Below are 24,306 nucleotides of genomic sequence, written 5' to 3' on the forward strand. Positions count from 1 at the left end.
ACTGTCTTCTCATAGATATTCTTCAATAATGGACTATTTAATTTAGTTGAGAATTAAAGAAATTTAGTGTTACTTGCTTACCAATTCTTCACTAATGTTCTGTTCCAATGCAATACAGATGAATTTCTAAAATTCACTTGCCTTCATTTGACTAAAGTTGGCTTCAAGTTTCTGATTCATCTTTTGTTCATTACTATGTTCAGAAAACTAAAATTTCTTATGGTTTAAAATGGTGGTTTCAGAACTTAGCTACATTATCATTCATTTAACCAGAGTCCATTGGTATACTGTCATATCCTTTGTGGGATAGGAAGGAGGGAAGTCCTTTGTGTAAAAGCATTCTCCTCAGCTGGTCTTCCTTGATGCTGAAAGTTTGCTGCCTGGCAGGATATGATATAGACATATGTGATAACACAGTGACAAGAGGAAGAATTGCTTATAAGGCCCCTGGGTTGTCCAAATTAATTGACTGGCAGTTGGCAGATAGGTTCAGGCGGATTTGATATTCATATACAAGGGTTAGCAAACTAAAGAGAAAATTTAGATGGTGAAGAAAAACTATTTCTAGAAACGTTTTGAGCAAAAGCCGGTGGCATGAAAGTTAAGCTGCCTAGTACAATGACTGACGCCTGTAATCCCAGCTACTTGGGAGGCTAAGATGCAGGAGGATCGGAAGTTTGAGGGTAGCCTTAGCAACTTAGTGAAATCCTGTCTCAAACGGCGGGATGTGTGTGACTCAGCAGTAGAGTGCCCTGGGTTCAAAGGGGGGCAGGGGACTGAGGGGGGCGGCAAATGGAGAAGAGAGGGAGAGAGAAAAAGAGGAGGGAAGAGAAAGGAATGAAAGGAAATAAGTTCATAGCCATGTAAATAGACTTCTTTTTCGACAAAAAATCTTAAAGCATTAGTATTTATTGAAGGCAAGGACCTGTTAGAAGAGTCAGGAGGGGCAAAGAAAAAAACCATTCTTTGTGAATGGAAGAAATTTGTACATATCAAAGTATTCCTTTCTCTGTTTTTTTCTTAAAATAACTTTGTGGAATAAATTTTCCATCGATCAGAAGGACTGCTAGACAGCCTCAGATATCTGTCTTCTTTCTATTTCCACTGGCTTAGATCAGGCGACCCTCTCTCTTGCCTTGAATACCAAAGTAATATCTTTCTGTCTAAGTCTTATTTCTACTTCCCAGTCCATTCCCTCTACTGTTATTAGAGGAATCTTTCTGGAAATGCAAATACTAGTTATCTTGCTGAGGATAAAATCCAAATTGCTTGATAGGTGGTATAAGACTCTTCAAGATCTGTGTCATGCTTACCTCTTCCCATTTTTACTGCAGCCTTCCTTCACTTTTTCACAATGCAATAGTTTCTGCTTCTCCCTCCAACCAGCTGAGCCTTTGTGGGGTTTTTGTTTTGGTTTTTGTTTCTTTCTTTTTGAGGGGGGCAGGTGTTGTTTGTTTTTTGTTATAGTTTGTTTGATACTGGGAATTGAACCAAGGGCTACTCTACAACTGAGCAACATTCCCAGATCTTTTTACTTTTCATTTTGAGTCAGGGTCTTACCAAGTTGCCTAGGGCCTTGCTAAGTTGTTGAGGCTGATCTAAGAACTGCAATCCTTTAGCTACTCTGTAGTCAGAATTACAGGCAGATGCACCATGCCTGACTCCAACTGGGCCTTTGTACATGCTTCTCCCTCTGCCTGAAAGCATTCTGTTTTTTGGGCTCTCAACCTCCTTTCAGGCTAATGCCTGTCCAGGCTCCAAGACAGATTGCAGAGGCAACCTTTTCTGTAGGAAAAAGAACTCCTTGAGTCCCCTGTGTTCTGAAGATGGTAGTGTATTTTTTTAGGTTATTGTTTATTTAACCCTCTGGTATAATATTGCTCTTATCAGAAAGCCCATCCCTGATCACCCTACCTAAAAAGCAGTGCATTCTGTCTTTTTTAGCATCTTACTGTTTTCTTCAGAGCATTTGTCACGGTTTATTTATTGTTGCCTACTGGTCCCTTGACTTTTTAATAAAAGTTTATTGCTGTATTCCCAGTGCCTTGAATGGCACCTGTTACCTAATACATTCTTTAATAAACACCTGTTGAATGGAATCTGATGTATTTGTGAAAAGTAGTTTTCAAACCTGAATGAGTTTCAGAATCAACTAGAGCACTTAAGAAAAATATTACCAAATTAGATTCCTTGGAATAGGTTCTGACATCCATATTTCAAAACCACTGTTAGATTATATAAGTACAGAAAGATTAAGTATATTCTGTTTCTTGTGAATTACTTTGAGTTGGAATCTTCATATACTTAATTATAGTTTGATTTCTCTATTTGTAACTTATGCTCTGCTTGGTAGTTTCACCAGTGGGAAAATGTGGGTCCTGTGAGCTGTGTGGAATTAACCAAGAGATTAGATTATCAGTTAGGTAGTTTTTGCCTAACACATTTATTTAAACCTACAGATGACAGGCTCCACTGTCATGGAAGGAAGAAGAGATTATTATATAGGACCTAGCCGAAACTACTGTGTCTGAGTAAGAGCTTTCTGAAGTCTTTTGTAGTCACCTCACACAGAAGGCAGATATAGAGCAGTAACCCATAAGACAGCCAACTTCTCAGAAAAGGAAGTTCAAGAAAGAATACCAGATACAAGTTTGCAAGTCAGTTCAAAGTTCTTTTGCAAGGGGAAGAAGTCCCTGCTAGCATCAGTCACCATTAAAGGCTACAAACAAGAACAGTAAGGCAACCTCTCCTGTGGTTTGTGTCACACATGTGGACTTTCTTACCTGCCAAGTAAACACCAGAGAACACATAGTGACTTTTATACTTTATTATCTTGTGTGTGTACTTGAGTCTTTTTTTTTTTTTAGTTTTTTTTTTCAGTTGTAGATGGACACAATACCTTTATTTTATTTATTTTTTTATTTTTATGTGGCGCCGAGGATTGAACCCAGTGCCTCACCATGCCAGGTAGGTGCTCTACTACTGAGCCACAACCCCAGCCCCTAGTCTTGAATCTTAAGCATCCCTGTTATCATTTTCAAGTCACATTTATTAAGGACTCTGTAAATGGCATTACAGTGGATGCTATATAAAACACTATGAATAACGATCTCCCTGCACTACCTTACATTCAAAAGCAAACAGTATAACTGGGTGTGGTGGTACATGCTTGTAATCCTTAGGAGACTGAGGCAGGAGGATCACAAGTTCAGGACCTGCCTGGGCAATTTAGAGAAACCCTAAGCAACTTAGCAAGTCTCTGTCTCAAAATAAGATTTTTTAAAGGGCCAAAAAATAAAATAAGGGCTGGGGATGTATTGTAGTGGTAAAGTGCCCCTGGGTTCAGTCCCTGGTACCAAAAACAAACAACAACAAAATATATGCATAGACTTAAAAAGTATTCACCAAACTAAGCAGAAATAAAGTTTAACATTCTCCAAAGGTAGTAGAGCATATAAACAATTATATTATCTTTGCTTTTGCATGAGTTTTTCAGTTTTTGAGGAAATAAATTTTCTCTTTGGAGTTGGAACAAGAGAAGAGGAGGAAGGCAGCTTGAATCCACCCAGATTTTTATAAAACAGGTTGTACCCTATCTCTTCTCCCAGAGGGATGGGCTATCTTTGCCAAGAGGTAAGCAGTGCTGCCAGCAAAGAACCTCAGTCACTTGAGTGAAGACATATGGGCAGCCTTAGTTCCTTCTTATTTGAGTAGTATACATAGTTGATGGCAAAGTATTTGGGACAGAGGTAGCTCATAAATGAGGAACTTAATCTGCAAAATGTTTTTCAACCCTGTGGGTTCTAATTGTTGGTGTCTTCACAGCTTACTTTCTCTCAGGCCCCACCCCTCGCTGCAGAAAACTTGTTGACAACAGCTCCACTTTTTCAAGTCTTCCACAAAGGCAGATGTCTCTGAAAATGTAGCTTACGCAAAACATCTGTGTGCTTGACTCTGTTCCCACGATCTGTATTTTCCTGTACTGCCTTTTCTCTCTTTTTAATAATTGAAAACACAGATTAACATCCTTTAAGAAAATTTTGCAAAAGGAAAAAAAATCACCCCTAGTGCCACCATTCTTATTAATAACCATTTTCATACTAGCCATAATACCATCCCATTCTTCATAAGTAAAACTTTTTGCCTGGTTCTATACTTTTTCTAAAGCAGAAGTTCAGATAAAATATACAGCCACTTCCCTGTTTTTTTTCCTGACTCTGGCATCATCATTTGGTTTTGGTGGTGAGTTAACAAAAGGGCATTGCAGCTTATCAGCACACCATCAGCATGTTCTTGTTTTTATTTTCTGACTTTTGGGACCCAAGTATTCTAGTTTTGGGGGTATGGATGATATCCCGCCTTAATTTTTTAAAGTAAGACATTAATATTAAAACTTGAATTTTTTTAATTAAAATAATAAAATTTAAAACAAACCTGTGTCTTCTAGAGACAGAAGCATGGACAAAAACAAGGAGAGTAATCCTCAACATGAGTAGAATCTCTGCTCTAACTAAAATAAAAACAAAAACAAATCTGTCTTCTAGAGACCAAAGCATAGATAAAAACAGTAATCCTTAAGGTAAGAAGAATCTCTGCTTCAATTAAAAAAATACAAACAACAACAACAAAAAAAAATAAAACCCATGTCTTGATATGTATAGAATTTTAATTCTCTTAACATTTAAAAATTGCTATTAAATCACACTGACTATTCAAGACAAGTGACTATGCCCATCTCAGTCAGTCTTAGTTTTTTTTAAAGTTTATTTTTTGCCCTTGTTGTGTTTCAAACCTCAACTCTCCCAATACCTAACTAATCTTGTTGGTAGCAGAGCTTCACTTCTGTTTATCTACCTTATCAGAGGTGTTTATATGTCTCACCCTTCATCCTCTTCTTAATAGTGAATAAGGCCAGAACATGTTTCTCATTATTCTCACTTTCTTATTTGACAAAAAGAAAAAACAAAATGAACTATGTCTCCTTGTTTGGTTAGAATGATTAAATATCTTTAAAACCACTTTCCTTTTAGAAAGCATGATTCCCTGTGCTTGAATGTTTAAAATTAGATCTGTGATAGGTGGCATTCCCTGATAGCTTAGGAAATCTATAGAACTTAACATACAGCTTTGCTAGCTGTTTATTACTGTGTACGAAGACACATGACCCTCCTTAGGATTGTAGCTTTCCTTCTAATCATTTAAGATAAGTTTTGCCTTTGGTAACAAAGCTGGTTTTTAAAATAATTTCCTTTTGATCCTTATGTTTTTCTGCACCCTGGAGAATTGCCATTGGGGTAGATTATTGTACCTAGCTCAACCAGGAGCTAAAAGCAATCTAAACAGCAGGTATGGGATTGTACTGCAATATCTGTTCCTACATGGGAGCAAATATATAATGAGTTTTAACTTTTTCCCTCCAACACATTTCAGATACATATGACAGTTAAATTTACTCTTGGATCATTTTGATTTGGACATTTTCCTCTTACTCCAAACCTAGTTGTAGTATTTGGAATCCTCATTGTTTCACATTGCCCTGTTTTTGTACTGTAGAATACTACTTTGTAATCTCTTGTCCTCTGATTTCTTACAACTCTCTGGAAAAAAGAGAAAAATGTGCTGCAGGTTATTGCTTCTTTCATGAATTCGTAAAATAACTGTCAATCAATGGATTGGGCATCAAGAAAACCCAATAAATTAATTTCACAAGGAACAAGAAAGAGTAAAGTTTTCATCTGTAATGGTGAGACAATTCTGGAAGAGAAAGTGTAGAAAGCAAGAAATATGAGGTTGATTAAAAATTGTGAACTAATTAAGAACAGCAATTGCTACTCCATTTCTTTTTCCTTTGACAACTCCTTAAATCATTATATGAACTTGAGTCTTTTGTCCTTTTTTCTTTCCTCCTCCTCAATCATCATTATCTTTTATATTGCACAAGTCATTTGTTCCTAATCAGAGTAATTAGGCGAAAACATAAAGGGCATCCATTTTGGAAAAGAGGAAGTCATACTATCCCTGTTTGCAAATGATGTAATCTTATATATTAAAAAAAAAAAAAAACTATTAGAACTGTTAAATTCAGAAAAGTTGCAGGATATAAGAGCAACATACAAAAATCAGTGATGTTTCTATATACTAATGACCAACTTGCTGAAATAGAATCAAGAAAACAATCCCATTTACAATAGTTACCCCAAAGACAAAATACATAGGAAGAAGTTTAAGAAGGTAAAATAACTCTACAATAAAAACTGATCAGCCAGGCGTTGTGGTACACACCTATAATCCCAGCAGCTCGGGAGTCTGAGGCAGGAGGATCTCAAGTTCAAAGCCAGCCTCAGCAAAATCAAGGCACTAAGCAACTCAATGAGACCTATCTCTAAATAAAATAAAAAATAGGGCTGGGGATGTGGCTCAGCGGTTGAGTACCTCTGAGTTCAATCCCCAGTACTTAAAAAAATAAAAAATAAATAAATAAATAGAAACTGATAAAAGAAATTGAAGAGAACACACAAAAGAAAAAGAAAAATGGTATCCTGTGTTCATGGATCAGAAGAATTAATATTGTTAAAATGTCCATGTTACCCAAAACTACCTATTGATTGAATTCAATTCTTATAAAAATACCAAGGCCATTCTTCACAGAAATTAAAAACAAATAGTCCTAAAATTTATATGGCCCCAGGTAGCCAAAACAGTCCTGAGCAAAAAGAACAAAGTTAATGGCATTACAATACCTGATTTTAAAACATACTGTAATGCTGTAGTGACCAAAACTGCATAAAACAGTTAACTGCTTTTACAAGTGACATAACCTAACCACTGGCCCCTCTTGAATTTCATTGTGTGTTGTACATGGCCAAAGAACTCTGTAATATGCATTACAACTATTAGAAAAGGAATTTTCCAAGGGACTTTAAAATTCAGGCAGTGAAGGGCTAGTCAAGAAAATCAGGCAATAGATTTTAAAGAGATTCAACATATTTTGCCATGCCTTTCTCTGAAGGTAGTTTGATATTTGGGAATTAGTGTTTGTGAGGGACTTTTAAGAGGGCCTGTTGGAAAATCATTTCATTTCCTTAGGTAAGGTAGAGAACAACTATAGAAGAGATTGTATGGTAAAGAATGCTGGTAGGTGTTTTGCAGACTGGACTAAATTTTTATAGCCAATGAATTTTGAGAAGTTACTTGCAAGAGTGCAATAAAATAGCACTGAACTGACTCAGTTAAAAAAAAATTCTTGCGTTTCGTATGTTTGAGAGTCTACTTTTAAAGAAGGCTCTTGGTACCTTGATGGGCAAGCTGAAATGGTACTGTAATGTTCAAGAACTCAGAATGGTAACAAAGCTACGAAATGGGATTTAAAAACAACAGAAAACTTAAAAGGAATTCTAAATTCCGATCCCTGCACTGTCATTCACTGATAGTGACATTGGTAAGCGTAAACAAGTTTTCTCAAAGCCTTTGTATTCTTATATATGTTAAATGAAGAGCAGAAGATGATTTCATTAAGCTAAAGCCTCAGTGTGTTACTTAAAAACTCATTGACAAACTTAGGGTGAGGAGGAGTTTCAGAGGAGCAGAGAGACAGCAAGATGGCAGTGGGTAGGAAAATGACTGGCCAGGGAAGAAATTGGGGATACCAAGTACAGATTTCTTTAAAGTTATCAAGAAAACATAGAAGGGAACACAGGATCAAGTTAAGATTTTTTGTTTTTTTTACTCTTGTTTTAAGGATGTGAGAGACAAGAATTATTCAGTCTGGGGAGAAGTAGTCACTAGAGAGATAAAAGTGACTTTGGAAGAAGTGGAGTCAGGTACACAGATGAAAGGTTTAACTTTTACAGCTGGATACATTATTCTCAGATAAAGAAACAATAAGTGTACAGGTGAGAGAAAGTAATTGGGAGAAATCATACCAGCTAGCCATCATCTTGGTTTTATATAAGGTCAGGTTAACTGTAGAGAGCTGAAGGAAGCAGGAGTCAAGAGTTGGGAGAGTTTGGAACAACATGGGAAGGGAGCTTTCCGGAGATGTCAAATGCACTGCTGAGTTAACTCAGTGTTTTTACTGTCATGTCTGATAGCTTTGTTACTGAGATCATGAGTGTGTTATGACTTCCAGAAGCATGATTTCATAGTCTCATTCAATATTAGGGTGCCTTTCATTAATTCAATATGTATTTATAGACTGTTCACTTAGTATCAGGCATTATGCAAGACATTAGAGAGAGAACACTAAAAAAGATGGTTAAAGTTTTTGCTCCCAAAGAGCCCACTTCTCAGACAGATAATAAATAACTCATTAGCCAGGCATGATAGCACACACCTGTAATCTCAACTACTCAAAAGACTGAGGCAGCAGGATCAGAAGACTGAGACCAGCCTGGGCTACTTAGTAAGACCCTGTCTCAAAATAAAAAGGCTGGGGATGCAGCTCAGTGGTAGAGCCCTCCTAGGTTCATCCTCCAGTACCACAAGGGGAAAAAAAAAAAAAAAACCTCATTAATCTTTGAATTTTAAGCTATAGTATTATGAAGGGAAATTAGGAGCAAGGAAAATAAATTATAGGGAAACCAACTAGGAAACAGGATATGAGACGGTTAATTAGGAAAGAAAGAAAAATCCAAAAAAAGTTGACCGCCTGGAAAAAATTGTGGAACTTAAGGGACTAGGAGTCTCCTTCAGATTGAAAGGTGATTGAACACATTGGAGTCACAGGGAAGACGTAGGTTGTTGTCACAAAATAGGAGTTTGATTTCTGAAATCAAGTTCATCCGCGTCACCTGGTACAGTGGTGCACACCTGTAATCCCAGAGACTCTGGAGGCTGAGACAGGAAGATCACAAGTTCAAGGCTAGCCTCAGCAACTTAGCAAGTCCCTAAGCAAATTAGTGAGACCCTGCCTCAAAATAAAAAAGGGCTGGGAATGTAGCTGAGTGATACATTACCACTGGGTTTATTAAATCCCCAGTAACCACCCACCCCTACCAAAGTTTATCAACATCTCATGCCCTCCAGAGGGCCCTTGGGAATTAGAAGTCTGTTTAAACAGAGTCCAGGTAAAGGTCTTTCAAGATCAGAAAGATGAAAACCTTGGGGGTGAAGCTGTTAGACTGTAGTAGGAACCAGAGTGAAAGGATAAGGGATAAATAAATGATAGCAACAAGAGTGTCAAAAAAAAGACAACAAATAGAAGATAACCTGAACCTCAGAAGAGGCTTTTCCGAAGGTATGTTTTAAATACCTAGGAAGACATTTGTTGAATCATGTAAATGAAATGATTTTTTCAAATGCTGAACAATTTTTATGTGTTAATCTTTTGTTTTATTCACACATCTACTTGAAATTTAGTGCCAAGTAATGTTGGGTCATGTCTCTTAGTAACCAATAAGTAACCAGTATTTTAAATACTAGGAAAGAACTGTGCAGTTCATTTACTTTGGGGTTCAGAGAGCTTCTAAGTTTTTCCCTTTCTAAAGAAAAGTATTCAAATCTAGAACTTAGGACCAAGAAGTTTGGTTAATTCAGCCTATAATGGAAATGTGCTCCTTTGATCTGAGATAGTTTCTCCTCTTCTTAGAGAAGGGTCTTCTAAACAAAACTCCCTACCAGTCAGTCACCAGAAGACTAGGGTCAATTGTGTTTTGAGAAGTTTCTTGAGACTAACTCATTCATGGGCATCTGAGTTTTTTTGTTTTTGTTTTTTTTGTTTTTGTTTTTTTTTGTGTGTGTGTGTGGTTGTGATGGTGGTGTTTGGGAGAGTTATTTTTGGACTACTACTGAAGACAAGACTGAGGCTGAGCCTTGCCAGGGCAGCTGCAGAAAGGGAGACTAGAATGACAGCAGTGCTATTATGGGAGGTCTAGACTTAGCTCAAACTCAGAAGTTTGGGGGTCAGCCTGCTGTGTAAGTTCAGGATTGGTGGCAGTCTGGAAGAAACCAGAGAATACATGCTCCTCTCAAAGGTAGTTTGATATCGAAGTTATTTTAAACCTATCCTTGTCTAACAAAACCTGTGCTAAACTAGGTCTACCTACTACCATTTGATGCCTACCCTAGACCCTCTCCAGAGGCCATCTGGCTCTGACATTTAAAAACTTAGTATTTTAAAAACCTAAGCCAAAAGCTAAATGCTTTAAATCTCTGAAAGGAAGTCAAGTGGATGTGTAGCCAGACAGCTTCTAGAAGGAAATGCTTTTAACCTCAGAGAAGACTGAAGAGGAACCAAGGACTGGGCAGGCAGCCACTTCTTTGCCCATGTAGGCATTCCTTTCTTTGTAGACTCTGTGATCCTCCTAACTTTTTGTTTTTGACACCTAGATTTTAATATTGGTGGGACAGGGCTGGGGATATAGCTCAATAGTAGAGTGCTTGCCTAGCATTTGCAAGGCTCTAAGTTCAACTCCACAATGTTTTGTTTTATTTTACTTTTTGGTACAGGGGATTGAACCCAGGGGTGCTTAACCAATGAGCCACATCCCAAGCTTGCTCTTATATTTTATTTAGGGTCTCTTATATTTACTTAGAGCCTAAGTTACTGAGACTGACTTTGCGTACTCCTCCTCCCTCAGCCTCCCAAGCTGCAGGGATCACAGGCATGTGTCACTGCACCCAGCCAACCCCACAATGTTTAATATCTAAGAAGCTTACTAAAGGAATAAGAAGCAACTTTAAGAGACAGCATGAAAGTGTTTGCCTCATGGGAATATGTCTCAGTCTTTTCCCACTCAGATCTGAACTTTGTCTTCTGGAAAAAATAGAACAAACATCATACCAGGCTTTGCAGTGAAATCCTGCCTTTGTTCTCTTGGGATGAATTAACTAGATGTGTTTTTAACTACTAGTTGCTTCAAACTATTAGGTCAGCAGTATATCCTGTTGTAATAACATCTAACGTAGGATAAAGGGTTAAAGTGCCCACCCTGGGTGATCACTGTATGATTTGGGGCAAGGAATTAAATTCTCTGGGCTTCAATCAATACATCAGATTCTCTGTTGCACACTCAGAAGTGAATTTTATCTATCTTAAGCAAAATATTTATCAGAATGTCAGTGGTCTGTCACCTAATGAATGGGAGTCAAAGGGACCAAGCTCAGAGAACAGGTTAAGCCAGGGGCATTCATGGAAAGCCAGAGAGCAGGAGCAGACTAGCACAAACCTCACCCCTTTCTCAACATTGAAAATAACTATACCCTATTATGCCTCTTCCTTTCGGTTATTTGCTTAAGATTCAGAGTTCCAAGGAAAAGTGTGAAACAGGCTAGACCTAAACCACATTCCAGCTTCTTGCAAAGCCTCAGTTCAAAATCTGGAGGCCACCAAGTCCACATATGTTGGTTTCTCCAAAAGAAGACTGGGGTGACATTAGAAAAGACAGGTCTATTGCTGTAACGAAAATAGCCAATGTCAAACCAAATGTATCCCATCTGTGAAAATTGAAAGTTTGAATTATATGACCAGTAGTAAAATTATCGTTTCTATCAAACTGTTTTAAGATACACATGGTTGAGGCAAAAATAAAATAACAAGATCTTATCGGAATATAAACATTTGAAATGAACAGAGTAAAAGGAATTTTCTAGGGTGTTTTGTTTGTTTGCTTGTTCATTTTTGCCTCTCATTTATGATCTGTGGGAAAAGACCAGGAGGTTAGTTGTGACTGGAATTTGTCTCTTATCCTTGAACAAACAGACCTCTTTTTTTTTTTCCCACTTCAACTATAGAAAATTAGGAAAGAAGAAAGCAAATAACTGGGCCTTTGGAGTACAGTTGTGCTGAGCATTGAGCAACAGAGTTAAAGGGAGGATAAGCTGGAACTAAAATGGCCTGATGGTTGTAGTTAATGAATAAGAACTAGAATCTTAAGCCTTTCTCTGCTAATTGGTCTACTAATATACCTTTTTTGTGCACTGATAAGGAGAAAATAATACTGCCACCTGCATTTACAGGCATGTGTCTGGAAGTTAATGCTCTAGGGGAGAGAATTCCAGGTATGGCTTGACACTCTGATATTGTCAACAGTGTTTGGCATTGTGTGGTTGGAGTGGAGAATGTCTAATTATGGAGAACAGTATGAGCTGTGTGTAGTGGCACACACCTGTAATCCCAGCAGCTCTGGAGGCTAAGGCAGGAGATTGCAAGTTCAAAGCCAGATTCAGCAATTTAGCGAGGCCCTGAGTAACTTAGCAAGACTCAGTCTCAAAATAAAAAAGGGCTGGGGCTACGGCTCAGTGGTTAAGCACCCCTGGGTTAATATTGGTACCAAAAAAAGAGAGAACACAATATTATGTTTGTGTTTGAATTTTCTCCCTTTGTGAACTAAATAATTTTTTTTTTTTTTTTTTTTTTTTTTTTTTTTTTTTTTGGGTGCTGGGGATCGAACCCGGGAGGCAAGCACTCTACCGACTGAGCTATCTTCCCAGCCCCTGATCTAAATTTCTTTAGGAATAAAAATCATGTTTTCCTCATTACCTGAAAGAATGCTTTTTGGCATTTTGCAACCATGTTTCACACATCAAGGCACAATGACTTTTTCTGTCCTGTTTTTAATTTAGCTAAACTTTTTCAGTAGGCACCTGTATTGATGGCTCCGTAGTCCCTTAGCCTCTGGTGTGATATTTCAAATTCCTTTGTTATAAAGTTCCCTTTCATTATGTTATGGTCACACGACTTGAATTCTTTTCCACTTAGTGGGATTGGCAGACGCTGCCCTAGCACTTTGAATCTGAAAGCTAAACATCTAAGCAGGGAAAGCTTATCAGGAGAGGGAAAGTAAAGTGTTGGGTAGTTGGAATGTATTTGAAGTTTCCTCTACGTTAATATTCTTTAAGACAGAAACATAAGAGTTAATATTATGTGTTTTTGAATTTAACAGAAATGCCAACCAACCCACTTCGTGTGATAATATTGTATATAGTCAATATAACAAAATAATTTACCTGTAAATTTTGGTTTCAGGCAGGAATACCAAACAGACTCAGGAATTGAGTATTATAAAGATTATAAACATGAAGATCTACTTCCTTCATTTTAACTGTGAGATAAAAGTAGTACATCCCCTTTCTGAAACTTGTTTTCTCATAGTAAACTATTTCTTATATGTGTTGCATGCATGTAGAACAGTAGAATTTCTGTCCTGCTGATTTTCAGCAGTTTGGTCAGGTGTGTTGTTGCTTTGTTTTACTTCCTTAACCTTCCTGCTGGTCATGGATGATCAGCCTAACTACATTCCTCAGAGATTATTCCAACCTTATAATAGCTAAGTATTTTCTTCTCTGAGTTGACCTTTTCCTTTTACACTTTGCCTGAGAAGCAACTGCCAGTTAAGTAAGACTTGAGGAAGTGATTTTGATCAAAAGAGATTGGCACAGAAAGCTTCTCAAATATACAAAAAGCACAATGCTCTTTCCTCCATTTTTGAGACTAAAATGCTACTATCATTCCCAGCAGAGATTACAGCTCCTAACTGCCCAGCCCAACTGGATTCATCTTTCATTCCAGATGTTCTTCATTCCCCTCTCAGTATAATCTTTTTATGACCTTTGGCGAGTGGGAGGAATGAGAAGAGTTCAGATCTGGATGGATGACAGTCCTTTTCTCTCACTCTGTACTCTCCTTTTAAATTTTTTCTATCAAAAAACCATGTAGGGAGGACCTTATATTTCATCTTCCATAAACTGTTTCCTAAAACTAGAGCAACATAGAAAGAAGCAAGTGACTTCAAATCAGGTCTTGGCTTGAATCCTTGCTTTGGGGCTTCCTAGCCTCTTAGACTCTTGCATGTAAATTGGGTATAAAAATAGTACCTACTTCATAGGTTTATCATGAAGGGTAAATGAAGTACTTAATGCCTAGCATACAGTAGGCATCTAGTCAAGTTAACTATTATTAGCTCTTTTCACTTATCTAACCAGAGATGCTTTTCCCGTTGTTGAGCTAGTGATTTTATGGCAAAGTTGTGTACTAATAAAGACTCCGGAGAACCACAGTGTCATTCTGTTAGAAAGGTGATCCTCTAAGTCTTGTTTTCCTATAAGCTAGTCATTCCCCATCTTTAGCATTCTCTTTATCTTTTTCTTCTTTAATATAGGGTTTCTTTAATCCTTTGGGATTTGTCTTTGACTTAGGCATCTGTGCTCACATCACTCTGTAGAGTTAATTGAAGTAGTCTTGTTTCTGGATCAGACCATAAAGAACTTGTCAATTCAGAAAATGGGAATAAGTTTTCACTTGCTCTTGTAAAGAACAGGTTTTTCATTTGAGAACAACTCGTGTCAATTAAATCTTCAGGCAGCTGTTTCAGGTAAAGTCTGATATTTACTTAAATAAATCTTTTATTATTCTCGCAGGATATACTAAACTTTTACCTTAAACTAAAGTACCTGCAATTAAATTTATGCAATCAAAGCATTTAACTTTCAAGTTGAATTTCACACACCTAAACTTTGAGAGTTGTGAGCTTTGATTTTTACTTCCACGCCACTGTGCTTCCATCCCATGTTGGTTAGCATGTATAGAGCTGCCAATCCCTTTCAATGATGATAAGGGATTTTTATAATCAGCCACACTCTCGTTCCTGATCTCCTTTTGACCAACAATCTGTCACTTTTATGATAACTGAGGGGCCATAATTTGACACCAGGGAATGAAGAGGACTGATTATACCACCCAGAGAGTGTCTGCCATGATTCTTTGGGAGCATATTTCAGAACCTAGTAGCTGTCTCCTGGCTCAGCTGGGTCTACTGGGCATTTTGTTATTTCAGAAAAGTTCACTGTGATTTGTAAAATAATTCAAATAGAAGGATTATTTTCCTTTATGCCTGACGTGAGTGTGACTTGGTGTTTTCTTTATAATCGGGAATTTTGGGAGTCTCGTCAGCTTTAAATTAACCAAAGGCCCTTATCTACCACCCCAACTCTCACCTTGTTTTGAAAGCAATGCATATATTTTGAAGAACACATTTAAATATGGTTTAGGTAGATATGCTTAAAAGCATAAGCAACAGAAGTAAGTAAGGACAATATTATAGAACTCTCAAAACCAGGAAGTTAATTCTTAAACTACTGTTTGTCAAAGAGAAACTACCTCTATCCCACAAAAGGAATGGCTGAGTATGCTCAGCTGTTTTAAGCTCTCAGCAAATACACTTCTTTTGTATATGTAGAGGTCTGCTTTACTTACTGGAAACCAAAGTGCTGAAAACTGTTATTTTTCCTGGTGAATAGGTAAAATATTTAGCCTTTATTTAAAAAAAATATTTTCATTTAGTAAGGTGGAAGATTGCTGTGTTGTAAGAAATGTGAATTTCGTTTCCTGTCTGTGGTATACCCCATTCATTCTGTCACTCAGACATTTTGCTTTAGGTTGTTCCCTTAATGTGAGTGAAACAGTGGCCCACAGCAGGGTGGCATGTGCACACCACAGTGTAACAAGAGACAAGGCTTGTGCAACAGACCACAAGAGAGCAATGCTTCTTTTAAAATGGAAACAAAACAAAAAAATCAAAGCAGCCCCTCCCAGCCAGCATGTAAATTTTTAAAGTGGCATCTGTAGATCTGTTTTGTTTTTAGAAGATATGTTTCAATCTATTTGGAAGGTTACCTCAAAAGTCTTATCAGCTTCATGCTACTTTTTTAAAGGATAAAATTGATTCAACAACTGACAGCATTATACAAGTGGTTTACATTTGCCAATTAATTTATTATCAAACATTTATTTTATAGCCCACTAATCTGCCCCATACATTGAATTCTATAATGATTTTTATTTACATGTTACACTCATCCTAAATTATGATCCTGCTGTAGTGATGGGACAGATATAACTGTGGGGAAGGCCCTAAGATGAATTCATTTATTCATCACATCTTTTGAGCACCTAATATGTGTCTGGTATTATTTCTAGTAATGAGCAAAGTCAAATCCTTGCTCTCACAGAGCTTATATTCTGTTATATGGAGATAAACAATCAAGGATACCAGTGGATAAATATAATTTTAGTTTATGAGAAATAAGTGAAGGAAACAACAACAGGATATATTAGTAGGGTGAGGGAGGAGAGGAATGGTGATATTGGATCTGAGACAGACCAGGAGAAAAATCTTCCAAGTACACAATGAAAAACACAAAGATCCTAAGAAAGGGGCCTGCAATACTAAAGATTCAAAAAGGACAGTGCAACTAGCTCATAGTAAACAAAAGGGGAGAAATGTTATAAGATCAAAGAACTTGCTACAGGGTGTTACAAGGACCTCAAAGAACAAGCCAAAGATTCATTTTTCGTTTTTTAAGTATGAAAGGAAGCCTCTGGAGGGTTTTAAGTAGGGAAGTGATATTGTATGATTATTTATTTTTAAAAATCACTCTGGTGAGTGAATAATAGAGAGAGGAGCATAAGTGGTTGCAGACAAACCTATTCAGAGGCTTTTGCTAAAATAATGTCTGAGATTTGTTTCACTTTTTAGGGCAAGGTGAAGAGAATGAGTATATAGAAGAGACAAAATTATCCATAGATTAAAACTGGATAGGAATATGGGGGTTTATTATATTATTCTTCCTGTTTTATAAATGTCTGAAATTTTCTGTAATAAAAGGCATTTTGCGGGAAGGGGTGGCATGGGAGGAAGCTTATTAACAGCAGTGCTAGTGAGAAATGGTGGTGCCATGGACCAGAATCAGTGATGGTGGGAATAAGTGGGACAATTCAAGGTGTATTTGAAAATAAAGTTCATAGACTTACTTATGGATTAGATATATATCATAGGGCAAGAGAGAAACCAAGAATGACTACTGTGTGTCTGCCCTATACAACTGATAGATGAGGCTAGAATTCAACTAAGGCTGGGGCTTAAGAGGGTTTTGTTTTGTTTTCTTTTGTTTTTGTAGTGCTGGGGGTGGAATCCAGGGTCTTGTGCTTGCTAGGCAATTGCCTTATTACCAAGCTACATCCCCAGCCCAAGAGTTTAGTTTTGGCAATTTAAGATGCCAGTTAGATCCAAGCGGAAATATACACTTGATCTTAGCCAAAAGGCCAAGAAGCGATCCAAGCGGAAATATTGAATAGGCAGTGTCGTTCACAGTTCAGTAGCCAACCCTGAGTAGTAGTACCATGCTCAGAAGCAAACTTGGAACCCTCCATTATGTGTTTCTACACTTTGCCATTGGCAACTTAAAAGTTCTACCCTTTGCAGATTCTGTGGGTAACACTGAAAGACTTGTTTGAATAAATTATTAATATGAAATAAGAGAGAATAATCCTAAAGTGGGTATCCATCCTCCTCTTTAATTTTGTTCCTTAAGTAATTTATTTTCTTTTGATTTTTTTTCCTTACAGCATCAGTGAGAGCTTTTTAACTGTCAAAGGTGCTGCCCTTTTTCTACCACGGGGAAATGGCTCATCCACACCAAGAATCAGCCACAGACGGAACAAGCATGCAGGTAAAGCTGCACACATACCATTCCTTTTGGTTACCTTGCCTTTTGTTTTATTTTAAAAGGCTCACTCTCTCATCCACATTTTTCCAACAGTTCCTTAATAATGAAAAAAGAAAAAAAAATGTACTATTGTTTAATCACTTTCTTTCATTCTCAACAGTCCATTTTTCTAACACTTAACAAAATGCCTTACACACATAGTAAATGTTCAGTGAATTTTTGTTGGTCCAATAATGAGAAATTACTCTAATGAGAGTTATTTTATCACATATTAAAATGCCCATCCTTGAATTCTAGAGTCTGCTTCTTAAGTGTATACATAATAAAAGACTAGAAATTTAACTCACGGGACTCTGATAAAACAAGGAGGCATCAAATAATTATGCTTCTAGGAATAAATGTAAAACTCTGATTTTTAAATATCTGCCAACAATAGTGTATACATGGTATTTCCTTTCATTGGATTTCTCTGAAGTCAAATACACCTATGATGATGAGGTTAAAAAAGAATCAGAGAAAGTGTATCCTAGGGAGAGAGGGCTCTCACTGTAGGCTGTTCACAGTTTAAGAAGATAATAAGTTTGATTCTTCTCTTTTGCCAAGCAAACTTTGTGTCATTTGGGGGAGAAAATAAAAGTCAACCTGAGGACAGTGATCTTTTTTTTTTTTTTTCCTAAGTTGTCAATGGACCTTTATTTTATTTATTTATTTATATGTGATGCTGAGAATCGAGTCCAGTACCTCACACATGCTAGGCAAACACTCTGCCACTGAGTTGTAATCCCAGCCCAGGACAGTAATCTTGTTCAATACTATACAAAGATCTGGTAGCTCATTGTTATAAATGTGCTGCTTTGATGATTCGTGACCTCCAAGAGTAGAAGAAATTTAATTACTAAGAAGGAAACAAAGAAGACTACAAACTTTGAGTATGTGGGTCAGAGAGAAAAGCCAGAAATATGGGATCCCATTGAGCCAGTAGTTCAGTTTAGCTCTAGTGAAGATATTCTCAGCTATTTCAGTGATTGTCCTACTTCTTGTTTGAGCTTTCATAGTTACAAATGTAATAGCTCAGAATTTTAATCCATTTTGTTGGATGGTATTTTCTTCCTACCAGGACTGTCTAGCAGTGGAAATATAAATTTGTGTGTGTGTGTGTGTGTGTGTGTGTGTGTGTGTTAGAAATTTTTTTTGAAAATTAGTTTGGTATTTATACTTTCTAAAACCAGTGCCTACTGCTGTAGATAGAGGGATAGGGGCAAGGAGCCACTTCCCAAAAGAACTTGAATGTACAGAGGAAGTAGACATAGCTGAGCTTTATATTTCTGTTGGGTGTGAATGTCTATCACTTACAGTAAAAAGAAGACAAATTATTGGTTTAAATCTAGCTTGTTTGTCTAAGATGTTGGGCAAATTGCTCTGTGCCTTATAATTTTAAGCAGGGTGAGTAGCTTTTAAAGTTCCTGCCCCAGTTGGCCTTTTCTTTGCTCAAACTTCCATACTCAACTGCCACCCCTATTTCTACTTGATTTTGTTCACTTAACTTTCCTCATACTAAAAATGAAAGCAGACTTAACACAAGCTCAATGAACTTGACTTGTGATCCAGTTCAGAACCGATGAGGCAGTGTAAGCATAAAGGCAGTTCAAAAAAGCCACAACCTCACATAAATTGAAACTGCCTCACAGGAACTGGAAGATGGTGACAGAATTGAAAGCAGATCAAGGGCCTACTATGTCTAATTACTTTTTTATTTATGTTTCTTGAACTGGTTAGATTTTTTTTTTTTTTTAACATGAGATGCATTTAAAATATCCAAATACAACCCAGGTCTGGTAGTGCATGCTTGAAATCCCAGTGAGTAGGGAGGCTGAGGCAGGAGGATTGCAAGTTCTATACTAGCCTGAGTAACTGAGGAAGATACTATCTCAAAATAAAAAATAAAAAGAGCCAGGTATGTAGCTTAGTGGTAAAGTGCTCCTGAATTTGATATCCAGTACCAAAAAAATGAATAAAACCAAATATTTAAATACCATTTTGCAATTTAAAAATTATGGAACCAGGCATGGTGGCACATACCTGTAATACCAGCTATTCAGGATGCTGAGGCAGGAGGAGCACACATTCAAGGCTAGCCTGGGCAAGTTGGCAACACTATCTCAAAATAAAAAAGATTGGGCTGGAGTTGTAGCTCAGTGGTAGAGTGCTTGCCTAGCTTGTATGAGGTACTGGGTTCGATCCTCAGTACCACATATAAATAAATGAATAAAATAAAGATCTATTAACATCAAAAAATTAAATAAAAAAGATCTAGGAGTTTAGCTCAGTAATAAACCATCTCTGGATTAAATCCCCAGTACCACAAAAAAAAAAAGGTTGATAGATTCTACAATAATGACATTGGTCAGAAACCAGCCATGAAATCAGGGGAGGGAGGCAAGAAAACTATTCTTTAAGGGGTGGAGCAAGGAGGAAAGGCTTTCAAACTTAGTGACCATCTAGACAAACACACCTGTTTCTAGTCTACTTTTTTCCTTCCTTTCTCCACTTTTTGCATATATCATTTCATAATTAACAGCTATGAAATTAACATGAGGGAGATTATGTATGTTTTTTCCAAGACTAATGTGAGACCAGTTAGGCTGTCATCCCTGATTATGTGGCCGTGTCAGTCACCTTAGACTCTCAGAAAGAGCTGGGCCTGGGTGGGCAGGTATGAAGTTTTTGGTTCTTAGATCATCATCTATGACAGCACATTGTCTAATTGTCTTCTGTTAGCCAGTGCCTCAGACTTCTTAGTTTAAAATAGGGAATATGAGGAAATCTATAATAGTTCAGTACAAAGAAATTTCAACTTAGTCTTATGAAATGTATAAGAACAAATAAGGATTCAAATAATGGCAATTTTAAAGTACCTAATATGTTTAAGAAAATAGATATTCCTAATTTACTATATTTAAGATATACTCTCATTTTAAGATCAGCCACTAACTATTGACATTATTCTGGGGAGAATCCAATAGTCTTCTTAGTTTAAGTGCAACTGAAGATTACAGTTACAGAAATAGAAATGACAAAAGGATTCACTGTTTAAAAGTTAGGGATGATTCTTTGAACATTAGACCACACACCACATTTTCAAAATGCCCTCAGTGCTACTACCTTCAATGGGCCTGAAAGCACAGCTAGCTGCCTCTGCCCAGCAGGTCTCTCATTCATATACATTATACAAAACTGCAGTTGGTCCAAATGCACCTTCCATAGGACAGATGCAGATTTTTTTTTTTTTTGGGGGGGGTGCTGGGGTTCGAACCCAGGGCCTTGTGCTTACAAGGCAAGCACTCTACCGACTGAGCTATCTCCCCAGCCCCAGAGATGCAGATTTTAATGCAGTATAGACTAAAAGTGAATATATAAAGATGCAACCTACCATTCTCTCTGCACTTAAATCAGTAATAATACTTAATTTTTGTGTCTAATTAATCATTCAGTGAACCAGAATTTTTCTTTACAATTTGTCAGGATAGAAGGAATCATTTCTCTTGATACTAGAATAGAGAATAATTATCTTTGTTTTGTAAATTTCTCCAGGCGATCTCCAGCAGCATCTCCAAGCAATGTTCATATTACTCCGCCCGGAAGACAACATCAGGCTGGTAAGTTAGTAGTATGATCATAACTCTCTTCCTCAAAACTCTGTCTAAAATAGTCAACATTTAATAGTCATTTTTGTGTTCCAACACAGCACTGGGAACTAGGTAGAAAATAAAAAGAAGAATGGCATTGAGAACTTAGGATTTAATTGTGGGTATAGACTAATGAAGAGTGATGTAAAATAATTTGATGATTCAAGACTATTGAACCATCCGTTTGTAAGTTATTACCCACAATAACAGTTGACGTTTGGAAAAAGCAGAGAAAACTTTTGAGAATTTCACCTAATAAAAGAAAGATTTTATATAGATAATGGAGGTTGAGTGGGTCTTGAAAAATAATGAGACTTGGATTAGTAGAAAGAAGTCATTCTAGGTGAGGACATAATTTAAGCAAAAACACACATAGGGATGGTTAAAGAGGGAGTGTAATCATCAAGAATTGATGCTGGACTCAGTGTTGGGAGACCTGGGCTTAGGTTCATGATTATCATGTGAAGCTGGACAAGTTATCTTCAGCTGTCTGTGCCCTTTTCCTTATCTCCTGATTGCTTTTCACAGTAGAGAGGATCAAATGTACATGAAAACATACTGAAGAGTGTGAAATGCGCACTTTTGTTAAAATAGGTAAAATAGAAACTAAAAGATAAGGCAGGCAAATGGATTTAATGCTGTAAACATTGGTAGTCTCAAACTAGTAGCTCACAGGCAAGAGGTATATTTTGTTATTTATTTATTTATTTTTGTTATTTATGTTTGTAAGCCAGAATTTTATTTATTTACATATTTATTTATTTTTTTGTGGTACTGGGGATTGAACCAAGAGCCTTCTGCTTCTGAACTACAACCCCAACCCTTTTTTAAAGTTTTCTTTTAAGATAGGCTCTAAGTTCCTAAGACTGGCCCTTGAACTTGCTATCTTCCTCTTGCCTCAGTCTCCCAAGTAACTGGGGTTACGGGTGTGCACACCACACACCTGACTTTAGCCAGAATTTTAAAACTGAATGGATTCATATAAAAATCCAGGTTTGGGGACTGGAAGTATGACTCAATGATAGAATGCTTGCCTGTCATGAACAAGGCCCTGGTTTTGATCCCCAGCATTGCACAGAGATTTAAAAAAAAAAAAAAAAAAAAAAATTCCAGATTTGGCAGCACTGAAATTTTATTCTCACTTGGTAAAATGTGGCTAGACTAGGATGGGAAGAGACTTGGTACAGATTCTTTTTTTCTTTTTGGTACTAGGGATTGAACCCAGGGTCGCTTAACCATTTAGCCACATCCCCAGCCTTTTATTTATTTTTTTTTACTTTGCGACAGCTAAGTTGCTTAGAGCCTCACTAAGTTGCTGAGGATGTCTTTAACTTGTGATCCTCCTGCCTTAACCTCCCAAGTTGCTGGGATTATAATCTTAGTTTACCATAACCTCCACTGCCCTGTTGGACTCCTGGACACTTAAAAGTCAACTGTTAACACGTGTCATCATTCTTGAAGTTAGTTTTCTTAGAGTACTGCCTCTAATAAAAGTAGGAAAACAAAAATGGACTAAGCATGTTTCTTTGTGGAAATTAAGAAGTATTTCTATCCATTTAATGCTCACATGGCTTACTTCACTCATTTACCTACTTGACCCCTAAATTACTAACTAGAGGTAATACCCCTTTCTCTTCAGCAAGCAGCTGTGAAATGTTAAAGGTTTTTCAGCCAAGGAATATCATGAGGCAGATACAGTATTTAAGAAAGAGTCCCCAGAAGCTAATACAGAATAAAAAGGAAGCCAGGCATGGGTTACATGCCTGTAATCACAGCAACTCGGGAGACTGAGTCAGGAGAATCTCAAGTTCCAGGCCAACCTCAGCAATTTAGCGAAAAATAAAAACAACGTAGTGAGACTCTCTCTCACAATAAAAGACAAAAATGGGCTCAGTGATAGGATGTTTGCTTAGCATTTATAAGGTCTTGGGTTTCATTCCCAGAACCAGAAAAAAAAAAAAAAAAAAAGAAAGAAAAGAAAAGAAATTGAGTGAGGGCCATAAAAAGGTTAAGTTCAAATAGTTGATTTCCGCTTTCTCTTTAGGAAGAGACATAATGAAAAGAATTTAAACCTGGGGAGCTGGGGTTATGACTCAGTGATAGAGTGCTTGCCTAGCATGTGTGAGGCACTGGGTTCAATCCTCAGCATAGCATATAAATAAGTAAATAAAATAAAAGTTCATCAACAACTAAAAATATATACAAATAATTTTTTTTTAAATATAAGTTTGGTTGTGTAAAGTTGATGGTCAGGCCTCTGAACTCTATGGTAATCACTGATTCTTCATTTACCTAATTATTCTGTGTTTAAATTTTGTCATCCTTTCATATTTTCTCTCATACGCCGCTTCTATTTACGTTTGTTATTTTTTTGAATCCAGGGCCTCCAGTATGCTAAGTATGCACTTTTTCTTTCACATCTGCTGAATCTAGGGATCTAAGTAGCCTCTTGCTTTTTGTTTTGTTTTGTTTGGTCCTGGGAATTGAACACAAAGCCCTAGCTTTTTTTTTTTTTTAATTTTAAGACAAGGTCTTACTAAGTTGCCCAGGCTGTCCTCAAAATTGCCATCCTCCTGCTTTATCCTCCTTAATAACTGGAATTACAAGTGTACACCACCGTGCTCAGCTATTGCCTTCTTTTTTACATGGCCAGTAATTCATTTTAAGAAGTTTAATATGAAATGTCAAGGAATCTTTCATAATTACTTTATATATGAAGTTTAATTATTTTGTTGAAAATTTTATATCCTAATCCAAAGGTAACATTATACATTAATATAAATCTCATCTGCACATCTTGTGTCTGTGTATGTAGTGATTGGGATCAAACCCAGGGCCTCATACATGTCAGGCAAGCGCTACACCACTGAGCTACACCCCAGCCTTTGTCTGCACTTCTTGACATACTTTTTCAAACAATTCTTTAAAAGAAAACCAGAAGGGCTGGGTATTGTGGTGTAGGCCTGTAACCTCAGTGACTCTGAAGCCAAGGGAGGAGGATCTCAAGTTCGAGGCATTAGCAATGTAGCAAGACTCCATCTCAAAATAAAAAATAACAATAATGATAATAATAAATAGGACTGGGGTTGTAGCTCAGTGGTAAAGTGTCCCCATAGTTGATGCCCAGTACTGCAAAAAACAAAAAGAAAAAGGTGAATAAGATGGGGTTGGGCGTACA

General features: G+C 37.1%; 1 protein-coding gene across 7 annotated transcripts in view; it reads left to right on the forward strand.

The window, feature by feature from the left end:
* Ssh2 (slingshot protein phosphatase 2) overlaps nt 1-24,306 on the forward strand; it is a 244,715-nt gene that overhangs the window by 147,199 nt on the left and 73,210 nt on the right. For all 7 annotated transcript variants that reach the window (XM_047543369.1, XM_047543371.1, XM_047543376.1 and 4 more), the window contains 2 exons: nt 17,342-17,445; nt 21,034-21,098. In XM_047543369.1, the coding sequence (XP_047399325.1) occupies nt 17,342-17,445; nt 21,034-21,098 (169 nt within the window). The remainder of the gene's footprint in view (nt 1-17,341; nt 17,446-21,033; nt 21,099-24,306) is intronic.

Source organism: Sciurus carolinensis, chromosome 3 (assembly GCF_902686445.1).
Source record: "Sciurus carolinensis chromosome 3, mSciCar1.2, whole genome shotgun sequence".
Taxonomy (NCBI): Eukaryota; Metazoa; Chordata; class Mammalia; order Rodentia; family Sciuridae; genus Sciurus; species Sciurus carolinensis.